Source organism: Tachyglossus aculeatus, chromosome 21 (genome assembly GCF_015852505.1).
Source record: "Tachyglossus aculeatus isolate mTacAcu1 chromosome 21, mTacAcu1.pri, whole genome shotgun sequence".
In the NCBI taxonomy this organism is placed as follows: domain Eukaryota; kingdom Metazoa; phylum Chordata; class Mammalia; order Monotremata; family Tachyglossidae; genus Tachyglossus; species Tachyglossus aculeatus.
The window spans coordinates 73,410,639-73,431,607 of NC_052086.1; the positions used below are offsets into that span (position 1 = coordinate 73,410,639).

Genomic DNA, 20,969 nt, shown 5'->3' on the forward strand with positions numbered 1-20,969 from the left:
GTTCTAAGCACTGGGGTAGATACAAGGTAATCAGATTGTCCCACAGTCTTCATCACCATTTGACAGATGAGGGAACTGGGGCACAGAGAAATTAAGTGACTTGCCCAAGGTTGCACAGTTGACAACTTGCAGCGCTGGGACTAGAACCCACGACCATCATTATTATTATTATTATTATCATTATCTGTGGCCAAATTGTCCTTTCTGAGCATTTAGTCCAGTGGTCTGCACACAGTCAGTGTGGAAGGAAGGAAGGAAGGAAGGGAAAGGAAAGGAAAAGAAAGGAAAGGAGGAAAGGGGGGAAGAGGAAGGGAAGGGAAGGACAGGAAAGGAAAGGGAAGGAAGGAAGGGAAAGGAAGGGAAGGGAAGGAAAGGAAGGGAAGGAAGGAAGGGAAAGGAAGGGAAGGAAAGGAAGGAAGGGAAAGGAAGGGAAGGAAAGGAAGGAAGGGAAAGGAAGGGAAGGAAAGGAAGGGAAGGAAAGGAAGGGAAGGAAAGGAAAGGAAGGAGATGGAAAGGGAGGAGAAGGAAAGGAAAGGAAAGGAAAGGAAAGGGAAGGAAGGAAAGGAAAGGAAAGAAGCAGAAGGAATGGAAGGAAAGGGAAAGAAAGGGAAGGAGGGGAAGGAAAGAAGGAAAGGAAAGGAAAGGAAAGGAAAGGAAAGGAAAGGAAAGGAAAGGAAGGAGAAGGAAAGGGAAGGAAAGGAAGGAGAAGGAAGGACAGGAAAGGAAAGGAAAGAAGGAGAAGGAAGGAAAGGGAAGGAAGGAAATGAAGGAGAAGCAGAAGGAGAGGAAAGGAAAGGAAAGGAAAGGAAAGGAAAGGAAAGGAAAGGAAGGAGAAGGACAGGGAAGGGAAGGAAAGGAAGGGAAGGGAAGGGAAGGGAAGGGAAGGGAAGGAAGGGAAGGAAAGGAAAGGAAAGGAAGGGAGGAGAAGGAAGGAAAGGAAAAAAGGAGAAGGAAGGGAAGGAAAGGGTAGGCAGGGAAGGAGAATGAAAGGAAGGGAAGGAGAAGGAAAGGAAAGGAAAGGAGAGGAAAGAAAAAAGGAAAGGAAAGGAAAGGAAGGGAAAGGAAGGGAAAGGAAAGGAAAGGAAGGAAGGCGAAGGAAGGGACGGGACGGGACGGGACGGGACGGGACGGGAAGGGAAGGGAAGGGAAGGGAAGGGAAGGGAAGGGAAGGGAAAGGAAAGGAAAGGAAAGGAAAGGAAAAAAAGGTGGTGGGGGGGCAAGGCATTTGCGGGCGGCGGGGTCGAGGGCAGAGGCGGTCCGGCAGGGGGCGCTGTGGGCTTCCGACGGCGCCCCTCTAGCCGTGGTCGGCGTCGTCGTCTCGGTGGTGTGGGTGGGCCGGGCGGGGGAGGCGGAAGGGCAGGCCCGGCCCGCTCCGCTCGCGTCCGGTCCGGTACGGTCCGGTCGGGTTCTGTCCGGTTCGTTCCGGTCCGGTCCGGTCGGGTCCGGTCCGGTGGGCGGTTGTGATGTCGGCGCTGCTGTCGTACGAGAGCGAGCAGGTGGTGGAGCTGTGTGAGTGCGACGGGCTGCTGGTGGGCGCCCGCGGGCTGGGCCTCCCCCGCCTGCTCCGCCACTTCCTGCGGCTGCACTGCCACCCGGCCTGCCTCCTCCTCGTCCTCAACACCCGACACCACGACCAGGTACGGACGGCGGGGGGGGGGGGGGGGGGGACACGGAGTCACGCGGCTGGCAGAGGCAGGACCTGAACCCACCACCTCGGACTCCGGGGCAGCAGACGGGTGTTGACAAATGCTGACAACATACATGCAGACGTAACAACCTACGAATGTTGGTGTGAAGCGCTTACTAGGGGGCTCACAGTCTTCCCTTTTCCAGAGGAGGGAACTGAGGCCCAGAGAAGGGAAGTGACTTGCCCAAAGTCACACAGCTGACAAGGAGCCGGGATTTGAACCCACGACCTCTGACTCCGGGTCAGCAGACAGATGTTGACAAATCCTGACAACACACAGACACAACATACATGCGGATACAACAACATACGAATGTTGGTGTGAAGCGCTTACTAGGGGGCTCACAGTCTTCCCTTTTCCAGAGGAGGGAACTGAGGCCCAGAGACGGGAAGTGACTTGCCCGAAGTCACACAGCTGACAAGTGGCGGAGCCGGGATTTGAACCCACGACCTCTCACACCGGGTCAGCAGACAGATGTTGACAAATGCTGACAACATACAAACACAACATACGTAGACACAACATACATACGCCATCATCATCAATCGTATTTATTGAGCGCTTACTATTTGCAGAGCACTGTAGTAAGCGCTTGAGAAGTACAAATTGGCAGCATATAGGGACAGTCCCTACCCAACAGTGGGCTCACAGTCACAAATACAACAACATACAAATGTTGGTGTTAAGCACTTACTGGGGTCTCACGGTCTTCATCCCCCTTTTCCAGAGGAGGGAACTGAGGCCCAGAGACGGGAAGTGACTTGCCCAAAGTCACACAGCTGACAAGTGGCGGAGCCGGGATTTGAACCCACAACCTGTCACACCGGGTCAGCAGACAGATGTTGACAGCTGACAGCATACAAACACAACATACATACAAACGCGACGTACATACAAATACAACAACATACAAATGTTGGTGTTAAGCGCTTACTAGGGGGCTCACAGCCTTCATCCCCCTTTTACAGAGGAGGGAACTGAGGCCCAGAGACGGGAAGTGACTTGCCCGAAGTCACACAGCGGACAAGTGGCGGAGCCGGGATTTGAACCCACGACCTCTGACACCGGGTCAGCAGACAGATGTTGACAAATGCTGACAACATACAGACACAACATACATGCGGATACAACAACATACGAATGTTGGTGTTAAGCGCTTACTAGGGGCCTCACAGTCTTCATCCCCCTTTTCCAGAGGAGGGAACTGAGGCCCAGAGATGGGAAGTGACTTGCCCAAAGTCACACAGCTGACAAGTGGCGGAGCCGGGATTTGAACCCACGACCTCTCACACCGGGTCAGCAGACAGATGTTGACAGCTGACAACATACAAACACAACATACATACAAATACAACATACATACAAATGTTGGTGTTTAGCGCTTACTAGGGGGCTCACAGTCTTCATCCCCCTTTTACGGAGGAGGGAACTGAGGCCCAGAGACGGGAAGTGACTTGCCCGAAGTCACACAGCTGACAAGTGGCGGAGCCGGGATTTGAACCCACGACCTCTCACACCGGGTCAGCAGACAGATGTTGACAAATGCTGACAACACACAGACACAACATACGTAGACACAACATACATACGCCATCATCATCAATCGTATTTATTGAGCGCTTACTATTTGCAGAGCACTGTACTAAGCGCTTGGGAAGTACAAATTGGCAGCATATAGGGACAGTCCCTACCCAACAGTGGGCTCACAGTCACAAATACAACAACATACAAATGTTGGTGTTAAGCACTTACTGGGGTCTCACGGTCTTCATCCCCCTTTTCCAGAGGAGGGAACTGAGGCCCAGAGATGGGAAGTGACTTGCCCAAAGTCACACAGCTGACAAGTGGCGGAGCCGGGATTTGAACCCACGACCTCTCACACCGGGTCAGCAGACAGATGTTGACAGCTGACAGCATACAAACACAACATACATACAAATACAACATACATACAAATACAACAACATACAAATGTTGGTGTTTAGCGCTTACTAGGGGGCTCACAGTCTTCATCCCCCTTTTACGGAGGAGGGAACTGAGGCCCAGAGAAGGGAAGTGACTTGCCCGAAGTCACACAGCGGACAAGTGGCGGAGCCGGGATTTGAACCCACGACCTCTGACACCGGGTCAGCAGACAGATGTTGACAAATGCTGACAACATACAGACACAACATACATGCGGATACAACAACATACGAATGTTGGTGTTAAGCGCTTACTAGGGGCCTCACAGTCTTCATCCCCCTTTTCCAGAGGAGGGAACTGAGGCCCAGAGACGGGAAGTGACTTGCCCGAAGTCACACAGCTGACAAGTGGCGGAGCCGGGATTTGAACCCACGACCTCTCACACCGGGTCAGCAGACAGATGTTGACAGCTGACAGCATACAAACACAACATACATACAAATACAACATACATACAAATACAACAACATACAAATGTTGGTGTTTAGCGCTTACTAGGGGGCTCACAGTCTTCATCCCCCTTTTACGGAGGAGGGAACTGAGGCCCAGAGAAGGGAAGTGACTTGCCCGAAGTCACACAGCGGACAAGTGGCGGAGCCGGGATTTGAACCCGCGACCTCTGACACCGGGTCAGCAGACAGATGTTGACAAATGCTGACAACATACAGACACAACATACATGCGGATACAACAACATACAAATGTTGGTGTTAAGCGCTTACTAGGGGCCTCACAGTCTTCATCCCCCTTTTCCAGAGAAGGGAACTGAGGCCCAGAGATGGGAAGTGACTTGCCCAAAGTCACACAGCTGACAAGTGGCGGAGCCGGGATTTGAACCCACGACCTCTCACACCGGGTCAGAAGACAGATGTTGACAGCTGACAACATACAAACACAACATACATACAAATACAACATACATACAAATACAACAACATACAAATGTTGGTGTTTAGCGCTTACTAGGGGGCTCACAGTCTTCATCCCCCTTTTACGGAGGAGGGAACTGAGGCCCAGAGAAGGGAAGTGACTTGCCCAAAGTCACACAGCTGACAAGGAGCAGGGATTTGAACCCACGACCTCTGACTCCGGGTCAGCAGACAGATGTTGGCAAATGCTGACAACATACAAATGTTGGTATTTGTTAAGCACTTACTGTGTGCGAAGCCTTCATTCATTCATGCAACCGTATTTATTGAGCGCTTACTGTGTGCAGAGCACTGTACTGAGCGCTTGGGAAGTCCAACAACGGGCTCACAGTCTAGAAGGGGGAGACAGACGACAAAGCAAAACCTGTGGACAGGTGTCATCAGAATAAAATGAAGCTAGATGCACATCATTAACAAATAAATGGAATAGCGAACGTACAATATCTCTGGCACATAGTAAGTGCTTAACAAATAACATAATTATTATTATTACAAGTTGTATTCAAGCTGTCCATTAGATTGTAAGACTCTTAGAGGGTTGGGGATGGGTCTTAGGCATCTGCTGCACTGTTCTAAGCGTTGAGGGGGGGATACGAGGTGATCACTTGGGGCTCACAGTCTTAAACCCCGGAGAAGTGAAGTGACTCGCCCAAAGTCACACAGCTGGCAGGTGGCGGAGGCAGGATTAGAACCCGCGACCTTCTGAGTCCCAAGCCCGGGCTCCACGCCGCATCTCTAACATCACTAGTATAATGATAATAATAATAATAATAATGGTACTTGTTAAGTGCATACTATGTGCCAAGCACTGTTTTATCCTTAGAATAATAATGAGGGTATTTGGTAAGCGCCCATCGGGTGCTAAGCACAGGGGTTAAGTGCTTACTGAAGAAGCCGCACGGCATAGTGGGTGACCTTGGGGTCAGAAGGACCTGGGTTCTAATCCAGCTCCACCGGTCTGCTGCGTGACCTTGGGCGAGTCGCTTCACTTCTCTGGGCCTCAGTTACCTCATCTGTAAATTGAGGATTGAGGCCGTGAGCCCCATGGGGGACAGGGACTGTGTCCAGTCTGATTTGCCTGTATCAACCCTAGCGCTTAGTACAGTGCCTGGTACATAGTTAAGCACTTAACAATAATTATAATAATTGTTGTTATATAATTTGTTGTAATAATTAACAACAATAATTATTATTATTATTATCATCATTACTGGGTGCCAAATGCTGCTCTGAGCGCTGGGGTAGATGCAAGGTGATTAGGTTGGACACAGTCCCTGTCCCCCTTAACAATACTAATGATGGTATTTGTTCATTCCTTCAGTCGTATTTATTGAGCGGTTACTGTGTGCAGAGCACGGTACTAAGTTCTTATTTGTTAAGTGCACACTATGTGCCAAGCACTGTTTTATCCTTAGAATAATAATGAGGGTATTTGGTAAGCGCCCATCGGGTGCTAAGCACAGGGGTTAAGTGCTTACTGAAGAAGCCGCATGGCATAGTGGATGGAGCAGGGACCTTGGGGTCAGAAGGACCTGGGTTCTAATCCAGCTCCACTTGTCTGCTGCGTGACCTTGGGCGAGTCGCTTCACTTCTCTGGGCCTCAGTTACCTCATCTGTAAAAAGAGGATTGAAGCTGTGAGCCCCATGGGGGACAGGGACTGTGTCCAGTCTGATTTGCTTGTATCAACCCTAGCGCTTAGTACAGTGCCTGGTACATAGTTAAGCACTTAACAAGTTGTTATATAATTATATAATTGTTGTAATAATCAACAACAATAATAATAATTATTATTATTATCATTACTGGGTGCCAAATGCTGCTCTGAGCGCTGGGGTAGATGCAAGGTGATTAGGTTGGACACAATCCCTTCCCCCCTTAACAATAATAATGATGGTATTTGTTCATTCCTTCAATCATATTTATTGAGCGCTTACTGTGTGCAGAGCGCTGTACTAAGTTCTTATTTGTTAAGTGCTTACTATGTGCCAAGCACTGTTCTTAGCACTGGAGTAGGTACAGGGTAATCAGCTTGGCCCACTTGGGGCTCACAGTCTCAATCTCCATTTTACAGATGAGGGATCTGAGGCCCAGAGTAGGAAAGGCACTTGCCCAAAGTCACACAGCAGACAATTGAGCTCATTGAGGGCGGGGAATGTGTTTGGTGTTCTGTTGTCCTCTCCCAAGTGCTCAGTACCATGGTTTGTACAAATTAAGTGCACAATAAATATGATGATTAATAATAATAATAATAATAATAAGTGGCAGGAAGGAAGGAGACGGAAAGGAAGGAAGGAGAAGGAAAGGAAAGGAAGGAAGGAGAAGGAAAGGGAAGGAAAGGAAAGGAAAGGAAAGAGAAGGAAGGAAAGGAAAGAAGGAGAAGGAACGTGAAGGAAGGGAGGGAAAGGAAAGGAAGGAGAAGGAAAGGGAAGGAGAAGGAAAGGAAAGGAAAGAGAAAGAAGGGAAGGAAGGAAAGGAAAGGGAAGGAAGGAAAGGAAGGGAAGGAAAGGAAAGAAGGAGAAGAAACGTGAAGGAAGGGAGGGAAAGGAAAGGAAGGAGAAGGAAAGGAAGGGAAGGAAAGGAAAGGAAAGAAGGAGAAGGAACGTGAAGGAAGGGAGGGAAAGGAAAGGAAGGAGAAGGAAAGGGAAGGAGAAGGAAGGAAAGGAAAGAGAAAGAAGGGAAGGAAGGAAAGGAAAGGGAAGGAAGGAAGGGAAAGGAAAGGAAGGAAGGAGATGGAAAGGAAGGAAGGAAAGGAAGGAAGGAGAGGAAAGGAAAGGAGGAGAAGGAAGGAAAGGAAAGAAGAGGAAGGAAAGGGTAGGCAGGGAAGGAGAATGAAAGGAAAGGAAGGAGAAGGAAAGGAAAGGAAGGCAGAGCCGGGATTAGAAGCCATGACCTCCTGATCCCGTGACCACATTACTTTGTGCCAGGCACTGGGTTAGGCGATTACTATATTCCAGGCACTGGGCTAAACACTTACTGTGTGCCAGGCACTGGGTTAAGCACTTACTATGTGCCAGGCACTGGGTTAAGCGCTTACTATGTGCCAGGCACTGGGCTAGGCACTTAATATGTGCCAGACACTGGGCTAAGCGCTTACCATGTGCTGGGTTAATAATAATAATAATAATGGCATTTATTAAGTGCTTACTATGTGCAAAGCACTGTTCTAAGCGCTGGGGAGGTTACATGGTGATCAGGTTGTCCCACGGGGGGCTCACAGTCTTCGTCTCCATTTTACAGGTGAGGTAACTGAGGCACAGAGAAGTGAAGTGATTTGCCCAGAGTCACACAGCTGACAATTGGCGGAGCTGGGATTTGAACCCATGACCTCTGACTCCAAAGCCCAGGCTCTTTCCACTGAGCCATGCTGCTTCGTGCCAGACATTGGGCTAAGTGCTATGTGCCAAGCACTGTTCTCTAAGTGCCGGAGTAGATACAAGGTTATCGGGTTGTCCCACATGAGGATCACAGTCTTAATCCCCATTTTACAGATGAGATAACTGAGGCACAGAGAAGTTAAGTGACTTGCCTAAAGTCACACAGCCGACCAGTGGTGGAGTCAGGATTCGAACCCACAACCTCTGACTCCCAAGCCCGGGCTCTTTCCAGTAAGCCATGCTGCTTCCCTACTTTTCATTCATTCATTCAGTTGTATTTATTGAGCGCTTACTGTGTGCAGAGCACTGTACTAAGCACTTGGGAAGTCCAAGTTGGCAACATATAGAGACGGTCCCTACCCAACAGTGGGCTCACAGTCTAGAAGGGGGAGACAGAGAACAAAACATATTTAACAAAATAAAATAAATAGAATAAGTATGTACAAATAAAATAAATAAATAAATAGAGTAATAATTACATACAGACATATATACTGCTTCTACCATGTGCCAAGCACTGGGTTAAGTACTTAGTATGTGCCCGGCAGAGTGTTAAGCACTGATGTAGGCACGAGCCAATCTGGTCAGACGCAGTCCCCATGGGGCTCATTCATTGTCAGATTTATTGAGCACTTACTGAGTGCAAAGCACTGTACTAAGCACTTGGGAGAGTCCAGTACAGCAACAAACAGACACATTCCTTGCCCATAACGAGCTCACAGCCTAATCCCCATTTCCCAGTTGACGTAACTAAGGCACAATCAATCAGTCGAGCTCACGGTCTAATCCCCATTTCCCAGTTGACGTAACTAAGGCACAGTCAATCAATCAGTCAATCAATCGTATTTATTGAGCACTTACTGTGCACAGAGAAGTGAAGTGACTTATCCAAGAGCTCGTAGCAGGCAAGTTGCGGGAAACCAGGCCCTTCTGATTTCCCAGGCCTTTGCTCTTTTCCCTAGGCTGTACTGCTTCTCAATCGTCAGAGAACGTGGGGAATTGGGGGATTTGGGGGTATTGGGGCGTGAGTTCGGGGGATCGCCGACCCAAAGTAATTACTTTGGCTGGAGATAGAAGTAGCAGTTCCTGAAGGACCGAGCCCCCCTTTTCCTCTCCTCCTCCCCATCCACCCCTGCCCTACCTCCTTCCCCTCCCCACAGCACCTGTATATATGTTTGTACAGATTTATTATTCTATTTATTTTACTTGTACATATTTACTCTTCTATTGATTTTGTTAGTGATGTGCATCTAGCTTTATTTCTATTTATTCTGATGCCTTGACACCTGTCCACATGTTTTGTTTTGCTGTCTGTCTCCCCCTTCTAGACTGTGAGCCCATTGTTGGGTAGGGACCGTCTCTATACGTTGCCAACTTGTGCTTCCCAAGCGCTCTGCACACAGTAAGCGCTCAATAAATTCTATTGAATGAATGAATGAATGAGTGCAGGGCAGAGGGAGTTGGGGTTTGAAGTGGGGGAGGAGAACACATGGCTTTTTAAAAAATGGTATTTGCTAAGCACTTTCTGTGTGTCAACACTGTTGTAAGTGCTGGGGTAGGTGCAGACTGTTCAGGTTGGACACAGTCCCTGTCCCACGCAGGGCTCACAGTCCATGTCAGAGGGAGGAGGATCTCATCCCCGTGTTACAGATGAGGAAACTGAGGCACAGAGAAGTGTCTCTTCCAAGGGCACACAGCAAACGAGTGACTGAGCTGAGATTAGAACCCAGGGCCTCCGACTCGGTGCTTTTCAGTAGGCCATGCCGCTTTTGATAGGGAAGTCCGAGACCCTCTAAGAAATGTGGATTTAAGGAATCAGTGCTGGACGAGGGTCACGGTGAGGTAAAGGAAGGCCCGGAATGGGCTGGGACAGGGTGAATGAGATAGACAGCCGGGGCTCGAGGGATGAAAAGAGAGGAGGTGTGGGGTGGAATGGAGGACTGTCAGCTTGCGGGAAGGGAAAGTGGCTACGAATTCTGTTCTATTGTAGTCTCCCAGGCACTTAGTACAGTACTCGGTAGTTGTGCGATAAATATGATTGATTGAGGGCAGAGGATTTGAGGCGACATCTGAGGAACTGTGAAAGCCACCGGGACAGAATAAGAGAAAGGAGAAAGTAAGGACAGAGTTGGCTGCCAACCTTATGGAGCGATGGGGGCGGTTCTCATTTCTTCACAGATTTCCAGCTGAGGAGAAGACAAAACCGTTATTTTCATCAATTGATCATTGGTATTTATTGAGCACTTACTATGTGTAAAACACTCTACTAACTATTTATTGAGCACTTACTATGTGTAAAACACTCTACTAACTGGGAGAGTACAATTTCCACCACATCATCATCATCATCATCAATCGTATTTATTGAGTGCTTACTATGTGCAGAGCACTGTACTAAGCGCTTGGGAAGTACAAATTGGCAACATATGGAGACAGTCCCTACCCAACAGCGGGCTCACAGTCTAAAAATGTTGAGGCAGGACTCCTAATCAATCAGTGGTATATACTGAAACTTACTGCATGCAGAGCATTGTACTAAGCACTTGGGAGAGCACAGTGCTATCCAGCAGGGTTGAAAAGCGCTAAGAGTTTCAAAACAGGGAGGAAAACATCACAAATCGGAGCTTTCCAAGTCCCTTTGAAGCTTGCCCAACACAGGTCCCGTTTGCTGCCACCCTTTCTTCCTCCCCCGTCCTTCCCCCCCCCCAAAAAAAACTAGTCCCCATTCACCCCTACATTGAAAATGAAAACTTGACGCAGGTGCAAGAGAGGAAGACAGGGACTTGAACATTGATAGGCGGACCCCGCGATCAGCAGGAGAAGAAGGGACCGTAATCGTCTGGACAGTAAACGGAGAGGAATGGAAGAGTTTCTGCCAGTCAGAGTAACTGATTTAACAGGACAGAGAGATTAGAGGTTTGGGGTGTATCTGATGGCATATCGAGCAAAGGAAGGGAGTATCACGTCCAATAAGGAGACCCCAGACTGCCTAAAGTAAACATAGGTGTGATCAAATTAGTCAAATTAGTGTTGTCTGACTCGAGTATACATTATGGGACAGTGTACATTATCTACTCAGAGACCAGGATAGAATGTAGATTTAGTATAAATCTGGGGTGAATTGAATTGTAAATATTGCGGCAGAATATGTAACGCTGAAAATCTTGGCAACCTTATCCTGGGCTAGGTAAAATAAGGCCCAACTTAACCTTTATGTTCATGTTAAATTACTTCCCTTAACAACAAAATTATTAAATCCCCCGGGCCTGGAATGCCCTCCCTCTGCCCATCCACCAAGCTAGCTCTCTTCCTCCCTTCAAGGCCCTGCTGAGAGCTCACCTCCTCCAGGAGGCCTTCCCAGACTGAGCCCCTTCCTTCCTCTCCCCCTCATCCCCCTCTCCATCCCCCCATCTTACCTCCCTCCCTTCCCCACAGCACCTGTATATATGTATATATGTTTGTACATATTTTTTGACTCTATTTATTTAATTTATTTGTATATATCTATTCTATTTATTTTATTTTGTTAGTATGTTTGGTCTCTGTCTCCCCCTTTTAGACTGTGAGCCCACTGTTGGGTAGGGACTGTTTCTATATGTTCCCAATTTGTACTTCCCAAGCGCTTAGTACAGTGCTCTGCACATAATAAGCGCTCAATAAATACGATTGATGATGATGATGATGATGATGATTAAACTTGTCCTGAAATGAAATAGACTTCTAATACATTTTTCTTTGGTTCAGGAGTTTTTCATAAGTCAACTGAAGTTAGAAGAAGTTGAACACCTCCCTCGGCGTGTGACAAATGAAATTTCAACTAGCAGCCGGTACGATGTTTACATGCAAGGCGGTGTCATATTTGCAACGAGTCGAATCCTCGTGGTGGATTTCCTAACCAATAGGATCCCTTCAGACTTAATTACGGGTAAGAAACAATTTGTTAATAACTGGCTTTAGATTAATTTTTGAGCACGCATTCGATTTCAGAAACTAGCTCAACAGCTTTTTCAAGTTGGCATCCTATTTTGGTAGACACTTTTACCAGTTTCTCTTCTTAAAAATCTGTTTTTATGGCCTCTAAATTCGAAATTGAAGATTACTGGTTTTCTATACTGCGTTGAACACTGAAGGGGAATCGCCCCTTGGTCTTTTCTAAAGAATAAGTGCCTGCTAAATGGTAATCGGTTTTTGAGCAAACATTTGGCTTCTCTCTAGAAAAAGAAATCAATGATCCTATTGTGACCATCTTGGTCCTCATATAGTCATGATTATTTCTCTCTATAATGAGAAATAATTTTGCTTTGATCTCAGAAATGAGACCATTATTTTAGTGAAATTACCACTAGATGTCAGTGTGATTTTGCTAAAGACTTGTATTTATTGTTATATAGTAGTATAAGGTGGTATTCATCATCAATCGTATTTATTGAGCGCTTACTATGTGCAGAGCACTGTACTAAGCGCTTGGGAAGTACAAATTGGCAACACATGGAGACAGTCCCTACCCAACAGTGGGCTCACAGTCTAAATTATGCGATGCCAGTATCATTTTCTTAGAACCCGTTGTTTAGCTATTTATCCAGTACAGTTCTATTATTTTAACTGGCAGAGGTGGTGACTTGAACAACTGAATTTTGGGAGGGTAATTGAATACATTTGTCAGCTGTTCATTAGCAGTGATATGCCCACTTAAATTAAAAAGTCTGTTCAAAATTGACTCTGAAACTTGTAAATTGCAAACAGTTGCTCCAAATTGCAGCTAGTAAAGAATTAGTTAGGTAAAAGTTACCCGGATATTTGGAAGTGCTTTATTTGATCCCCTTTTAGACTGTGAGCCCACTGTTGGGTAGGGACTGTCTCTATGTGATGCCAATTTGTACTTCCCAAGCGCTTAGTACAGTGCTCTGCACATGGTAAGCGCTCAATAAATACGATTGATTGATTGAATGATCACAGAGAAAGGAATTTTTTAAGGGAAAATGAAAACTAAATTCCAACTTGAATGTAATGTGCTGTTTCTTTACATTTTCCTATTCTTCCAGGCATTTTGGTATACAGAGCTCACAGAATAGTTGAATCTTGTCAGGAAGCCTTTATCTTGCGTCTCTTTCGCCAGAAGAACAAGCATGGTTTCATTAAAGCTTTCACAGACAATGCAGTTGCTTTTAACACTGGCTTTTGCCATGTGGAAAGAGTAATGAGAAATCTTTTTGTCAGGAAACTGTACCTGTGGCCTAGGTAAGTACCGTGGCAAAGTTTTGACATTGGAAACTGGTGTTTGAGCTTCATTTGAGCTAGGTTTGCATTTGGGAGGAATCATTTGCAAGCGAAAAATGATTCTATTGTCTTCAAAACTGGGATGCCTTTTGAAGTAGGAGGAGATGTATCACTGGGGTCATTCTCTTTATGTTTTCCCCAAGCCCTCAACAGACTATTAGGAGCAAACTGGAGTCACTTTACTCTGACCAATATGCTCCCCTGAGTTCTGCAGGCACCTGGAGTCCTGTTTAAGGTGAGAAGCCATAGTTGGCAGCAGGATCCCCAACAACCCAAGCTCTTACTCAATCAGTCAGTCAGTGGTATTGATTATGCTTGGGAAAGTGCAATACGACAGACTCCCCTATAAAGCTCCCAGAGTGAGCCGACTAAAGGATTTTTGAAGCCCTGTAATCTATATTTTCCGTGAATTCAAGTTTCAAACCCTTGGAATGAATACTAACAGGCAGTTTTTTTAATCGTGCCAAAGTTATGTAGATTTCTCTAGTTGTATCTTAGGTAGAATTGGCAGTTCATGAACATCATCATCATCATCATCAATCGTATTTATTGAGTGCTTACTATGTGCAGAGCACTGTACTAAGCGCTTGGGAAGTACAAATTGGCAACATATAGAGACAGTCCCTGCCCAACAGTGGGCTCACAGTCTAAAAGGTGGGCTCACAGTCTAAAATACTGTGAACAGTATTTGGAGTGTACAGGTTGCCATTTCTTTCGCTCTGTGCCCTTAAAAGTGTACGTTGTAGACTGTGAGAAATGAGACAAGTGATCGGTTGTTGTCAAAAAAGTAATTTTTAAAATGTTACTCTCCTTAGGTTTCATGTCGCAGTGAATTCATTTTTAGAAAAGCACAAACCTGAAGTGATAGAAATACATGTTGCTATGACTCCTGCCATGCTCGCCATCCAAAGCGCTATATTGGACATTATAAATGCATGCCTGAAAGAGCTGAAATGTTACAATCCGTCTCTTGAAGTAGAAGATTTAACTTTAGAAAATGCTATTGGAAGGTCATTTGACAAGGTACTTATTTGTTGTTCTAAGATTGAAAGTAGCCTTGATATTTGAATTACCCCTGAGAAAAATATAATAATATTCTAGAATTAAATTGGAAGCGTTTAAATTCTACGCTTCTGATTTCGCTCATTACCAAAGCAAGCCGTGATGATAGAGTCAGGAAAGATGGGTGAGCCTTGGTTCTCAGATTTGGGGGCTGAGAACGTTTACAAAGGAATCGATTTTAGTGCTAGCGTCGCTCAGCACCGCTCATGCTTTCTCTTCTTTGCCAGTTGCCTTCTCACGGGGCGGGTCTTGTAGACAAGCAGGGGTGTGAAACATTGCAAAGTGCAACCCATCAATCATTAGTTTGGCAGAGGTTTGTAATTATTCCCCAGCTCCCCGTTTCTCAGTCAGTCCCTGCCCACAACGAACTCACAGTCCAGTTTAGCTAACGGGATGCTCTGCCCTGAATACCATTAACAAAGATTAAATATTATTTAATGATGCTTAATATAAGAGCATAGAGCACCATATAGGTATTCCATATTTTTCCAGGGGTTTTGGAATGGATTCCAATCTATGCCAACCAAGTTTCTGGGAAGCGTGCTCCATGTACCGTGTACACACTGCACATGGCAAACTCCTAATTGTCCTGCTGCCGTTTGGAGAGATGCTTAGTTATTTTTGAGGTTTCAGAGGGCTGTGTTCTGTCGAATGAGGGGATTTTCCAAGAAGATGGGCACATTCAATCCCTGCCTGACCACCTCAGCAGTCAGAGCTCTTCCCCTCTGAGGGTTCTGGCAGGTGGGTATCAAAAGGGATTCACCACACAGTAAGAGGGACAGGCAAACAGCCGTCCGAAAGTGGCAGTTGACACCAAACGAACAGTAGAATTTGGGTGCTGCGCTTTTTTTTTAAATTTTCTCTGAACCCATGAAAAGCCGATGCTTTTATCAAGTGAGCATTCAGTCGTAATGTGTTTTTTATTCTAAACTGTGACTTTGGGGGCAGTTTTACAAAGGGTGCAAAGTTTGAAATATTCCCTCATCATGCTAATTTCTTTTAATGAGATGATGCAGTATCATGGTGTTTTTTATTATATGTATATATTATATGCACTCTGTGAAGGGATCAGGAACAGTCTAGCAAAGTGAAATGAGAAAGTGTTCTGGGCGTCTGCATGTTTTATTCCGGAACTTTACCTCCCATTGTCAAAAAGAAGAGGTAATGGCAGAAATTTAGGGATGGTAGAAACGAATTGCTTAAGATTTTATATTATGTGCATATTTTCCAATCAACAGCACTGAGCGCTTACCATGTGCAGAGCATTGTACTAATCACTTGGGTGAGTGCAGCAGAGTTGAAAGACATGATCCTGCCCACAAAGAGTTTACAATCTAGTGGGTGAGACAGTAAAATAAATTACAAATAGGGGAGGCAGCAGACAAAGAATATGTATGTAAGTGCTCCGGGGATCATGTGAATAGTTCAGTGCTAGCGGGTGTGAAGGTGATGCAGAAGGGAGAAGTTAGGGAAGGCTTCTTCGGGGAGAAAAGATTTTAGGAGAGCTTTGAATATGAGGAGGGTGGTGGTGGTCTACGTGAAGGGGAGGGCATCCCAGGCAGCAAGAGATCAACAGCTAAAGAGACGAGACTGAGGGCAAAATAAGTAGATTGGTATCCCTGCAGCAAAGAGTATGGACTGGGTTGTAGTGGGAGATGGGCAAGGATAAGAAGAAAGGAAAAAGCCGGTTGAATGTATTAAAGCTGAGTTGAGGAGTTTCTGCATAATGCCGAGGTGGATGGGCAACCACTGGAGGTTTTGGGGGAGTTGAAAGATAATAAAAATAATACTAATAATAATGATGGCATTTATTAAGCGCTTACTATGTGCAAAGCACTGTTCTAAGCGCTGGGGAGGTTACAAGGTGATCAGGTTGTCTCACGGTGGGCTCACAGTCTTAATCCCCATTTTGCAGGTGAGGTAACTGAGGCACAAAGACTCGCCCAAAGTCACACAGCTGACAACTGGCGGAGCTGGAATTTGAACCCATGACCTCTGACTCCAAAGCCCGGGCTCTTTCCATTGAGCCACGCTGCTTCTCCTAAGATGTGATAGAACGATTATTTAGAAAAATGACCCGGGCGGCAGAGTGAAGCATGGACTGGAGAGGGGAAAGACTGGAGGCAGGGAGATGAGCGAGAAGTCTGATGCAGTCGTTGAGGCAAGAGAAGATGCAGGGGAGAGAGGTCAGGGCTGATGAGATTAGTTTGGGAATCATTTGAGTACATATGGTAGTTGAAGTCATGAAACGAATGAGTTCTCCAAGGGAGTGGGTATAGATGGAGAATAATAAGGGACCCAGAACAGAGCCTTGAGGAACTCCCATAGTTAAAAACATCTTTTCAGCCTAAAAAAGTAAATATGTGCGTTTTTCTTCATTTGCTAATAAATAGCGTTTAGTGCTGATGCTGCACACCATGCACTGGCACATATTTTGTATTTGATAATACGATTTTCTTAGTACATTAGCTACAAATTGTATAAATTTCCAAGGTGGAGTTTTTGCTTTCTGTACATTTTTTGAAGACCCCACATAGAGTGTATTTTAGGAAGGCTCTTGGTTTTTTCACTTTTATTTGTAGACAATTCGTCACTATTTCGATCCTCTGTGGCATCAGCTCGGGGCAAAGACTAAATCTTTGGTTCAGGATCTGAAGATTCTGCGTACTTTGCTACAGTATCTCTCCCAGTATGACTGCGTTACATTCCTCAATCTCCTGGAGTCGTTGAGAGCAACCGAAAAAACATTTGGCCAGAATTCAGGTAAGAGGTGAAAGTGCCCAAGGTTATTCCAGGGTAGGCGTTGGCAGCCCTCACTTCGACGTGTGAGAGAGGGTGGAGCATTTTGGTTTGGGAACTCGTGCTTGGAGTCTCTCAAACTTCTCGACGCTGAAGCCTCAGCTGATTTGAAGGCGGTATTTTACAAGGAACATGTGAGCCTACATCCCCCCTTATTTAAAGGGACTCCAGCCATTTAAAAAGAGGTGCCTGAACCTTGGTCCCTACCATTCCTCAAAGATTTCAAGGGGGTTTTAGGTTTCAGGTTGACTTCTTGACACTCCTGAAATTTTCTTGCCTCAGCTTTTCCCTCAACCCCTCCCCACTGGCACGTCATAGCAGAACACTGGCTGGAAAATGTGACCGATCCAGGTCCTAGAAACTGATTTTAGGGATTAAGCAGACATATTTAGGCTTTTTGAATGTGCAGTTATAGAGAACAGAACTAAGGAACTATATTCCGATATATGATTTCAAATGACATTTTATTACAGAACCTGATCAGTCGAGCAGTGAAATTTATCAGAGACCAACTGAGTGCAAAACACTAGACCGTTAATTCCGTGAGGGCAGGAATTTTGTCCACTTACTCAGTTGAACTCTCCCAGGCACGCAGTATAGGACTCTGCTCACTGACACGCTCAAAAGCCATTGATCGAAAGCTCTGCACGAAGTACTTGAGAGGTTGCAACAGAAGCAAAGCATATGATCCCTCAGAGTTTATAATCTGGTAGGGGAGACAGATAAAGATGATTTCTAAATAGTAGAAGCAGTAAGAAGTAATAGAAATAAATCGGGATGAAATCATTGAGTAAATAATAGAATACACCTATGAAATATACACATGTTGAGAGCCAAGGATGGGAATAAAATGTGTTTTAAGGGGGTGGGTGCCCAGGGTATAGTGAATTAATCAGGGAAGGCTGCCTGAAGAGGATGACGTTTTAGTCGAGGCTCGATGATCAGGAGAGCTGTGACCTGGTGGATTTGTGAGGGGGGAGAGTTCCCGGCCAGGGGAGCGGCCTGACAAGGAGGCTACAGGGAGGAGAGTCATCATCATCATCATCAATCGTATTTATTGAGCGCTTACTATGTGCAGAGCACTGTACTGAGCGCTTGGGAAGTACAAATTGGCAACATATAGAGACAGTCCCTACCCAACAGTGGGCTCGCAGTCTAAAAGGGGGAGACAGAGAACAAAACCAAACATACTAACGAAATAAAATAAATAGAATAGATATGTACAAATAAAATAAATGGAGTAATAAATATGTACAAACATATATACAGTCGAGTGAGATACAGTTAGGAGAGCTTGGGAAGAGTGGAGAGTGCAAGCTGAGAAGAGGCGAAGATAAGGAGAGTTGGTGGAAAGCCTTGAAATCAATTTCGAGGAGTCTGACATGATGCAGCATGGAAAGCAGGGAAACAGCGTGGCCTACGAGAAAGAGGACGGGCCCGGGCGTCCGAGGACCTGGTTTCTCATCCTGCCTCCACCATGTACCTGCTGTGCCTCAGTTTCCTAAGCTGCAAAATGGGGATTCAGTACCTGTTCTCCCCACTTAGACTGTCACGCTGCTTCCATAAGAAATCAGTCATATTTGTTGAGTGCTTCTATGTGCAGAGCACTATTCAAAACGCTTAAGAAAGTACAGTATAACAGAGTTGGTAGGCATCTTCCTTGCCCGCAAGGAGCTTACAGTCTAGAGGGAGAGACGGGCCTTGGAATCAGTTACAGATATGCCCCATAGGTGAGCCATTTGACAGCTCTTCCAGCTCCTCTCAACCCACTTGCCCTCCGTCATCTCTGGGGAATCATTCGGGATTTGGGAATTCCCAGATTTGGGGATCATCCACAGAGGTGGTTGCTGAAGCGTTGTGGATCAATCAATCGTATTTATTGAGCGCTTACTGTGTGCAGAGCACTGTACTGAGAGTTAGTGTGAAGAAAGTAGAAAAGTCTCAAAAGTCATCAGGATAAAGATGTTTTGGTGGTTAACACTTCCCTTTTGCTTCTGCTTTTTATGTTATCAAATATTAACATTTAGAACCATACATTTTTCTTAAAGGAGAATGTAATGGAAGTTTAGTACGAAAAACTACTTTGCAGTCTTGTAAATATCTAATGTTTGGTTTCCTTCCCCTCCCCTTTTAGGGTGGCTGTTTCTTGACTCTAGTACTTCAATGTTTGTAAATGCTAGAGCCAGAGTTTATCGTAATCCAGAGGCCAAAACAAATAAGAAACACAAAACCTCAGAAAAAATGGAGGAAAAGGAGGACCAAGGTATCTTGTGTAATTCTAGTGCAACTAATGTAGAAAACATACAGCTATAATGCAATTAATGCAGGTGTGGATTTGGTGTATTAGAATTCCTAATAGTAAAATATGAATCATGGTGTTTTTTCCCCAAAATGTGGTGGTTAATATTTTTCATTAAAAACATATTTTTAATTATTTTCTTCGGAAGCAGCTTATTTACTTGTAAAACTTTAAACGGTCCCCGCCCGCTGTTGGGTAGGGACCGTCTCTATATGTTGCCAACTTGTACTTCCCAAGCGCTTAGTACAGTGCTCTGCACACAGTAAGCGCTCAATAGATACGATTGAATGAATGAATGAAAGCCTATTTAACATCCGAAAACTTCGCATTGCCAAGGAGTGGGCGTTGAATTGGAATTCAGCTGTCCCAATTATTTACCATCTAAACCTTGATTAATCCCTGGAATAGGACTGAAATCTACCCCAAAAGCAGCATTTGAAGAATATTGTGAAAAATAATTCGGGCAGTGTGCTTTCAGTGCATTCAGAAGGGCACTATTGTATAATAGTACAAGGAACTGTTTGATGTTCTTCTTTGCAGTTGTGTGGTTATGAAACAAAAATAGTGGTTTATTTGCTTTCAAAAGATTCAGTTGTAATAAATCTGTAATTGATAAAAAAAAAAAAGATTCCTGTTTTCAAAGGAGCTTTCATTCATTCAGTCGTATTTATTGAGCGCTTACTGTGTGCAGAGCACTGAACTAAGCGCTTGGGAAGTACAAGTTGGCAACATAATGGTGTTTCGTTTAAACACCATTTGATTTTAATAATCATTTAAATTCCCATGTAGTGTCTCAGAAAAACTGTTATCAGAAAATTGTTGCTACCTTTTTTGTACGCAATTTGGAGCCAGGTGTACACCAGATAAAAATATTGCAAGATTCTTAAGCATGATTAGCACTCTGCAGGCTCGCCCACTGCTCTTCCTCAAGTCTAAGGTCTTGTGATATACCGACTAGTATTTCAGTGAGAAAAATTGCACATTTGAGTGAGACAGACCCCGAAAGATACCAGACAGTCTCATGAGTAAAAATCAAGAAGTGCGTTGCCTTTTTTTGTCCAGTGCTGGAATATGTGAAGAAGAAAAAAATATTTTAGGTGATATTTTTAAAAGATAGTGGAAGTGTATACTTGTTATAACCACAGGATTTAAAAAGTAGGTTCATTTAGATAAGGCTCTATTGATATTTGCTTAAAATGTCCATTTTCTAGTACTAAAATATTGTGTAAATTCCATCTCAGAAACTCTAGTGTTTTGCAGAAGTTTGAGTAAGCACAGTGTTTGTGCTATAAACTATTTAAAGTACTGGGAAGCAGCATGGCTTAGTGGAAAGGGCACGGGCTCTAATCCCGGCTCTGCTACTTGCCAGCTGTGTGACCTTGGGCAAGTCACTTAACTTCTCAGGGCCTCAGTTGCCTCATCTGTAAAATGAGGATAAAGACTCTGAGCCACACACGGGACAACCTGATTCCCTTGTATCAGTGCTTAGAGCAGTGCTTGGCACAGAGTAAGCGCTTAACAAATACCATCGTTGTTATTAGTAAAATCCTTTTGGAAAAGTTCTTGGAAAATGAA

The 20,969-nt window shown here is 45.1% G+C and overlaps 1 protein-coding gene across 1 annotated transcript in view; it reads left to right on the plus strand.

Annotated features, from left to right (window-relative positions):
* Positions 1–1,425: 1,425 nt before the first annotated feature.
* The window catches only part of ERCC4 (ERCC excision repair 4, endonuclease catalytic subunit), a 28,512-nt gene continuing 8,968 nt past the window's right edge, over positions 1,426–20,969 (plus strand). The window contains exons 1-6 of the mRNA XM_038763288.1: positions 1,426–1,637; positions 11,702–11,882; positions 13,000–13,195; positions 14,050–14,257; positions 16,879–17,059; positions 19,230–19,358. Of these exons, the coding sequence (XP_038619216.1) occupies positions 1,464–1,637; positions 11,702–11,882; positions 13,000–13,195; positions 14,050–14,257; positions 16,879–17,059; positions 19,230–19,358 (1,069 nt within the window). The 5' untranslated portion in view covers positions 1,426–1,463. The remainder of the gene's footprint in view (positions 1,638–11,701; positions 11,883–12,999; positions 13,196–14,049; positions 14,258–16,878; positions 17,060–19,229; positions 19,359–20,969) is intronic.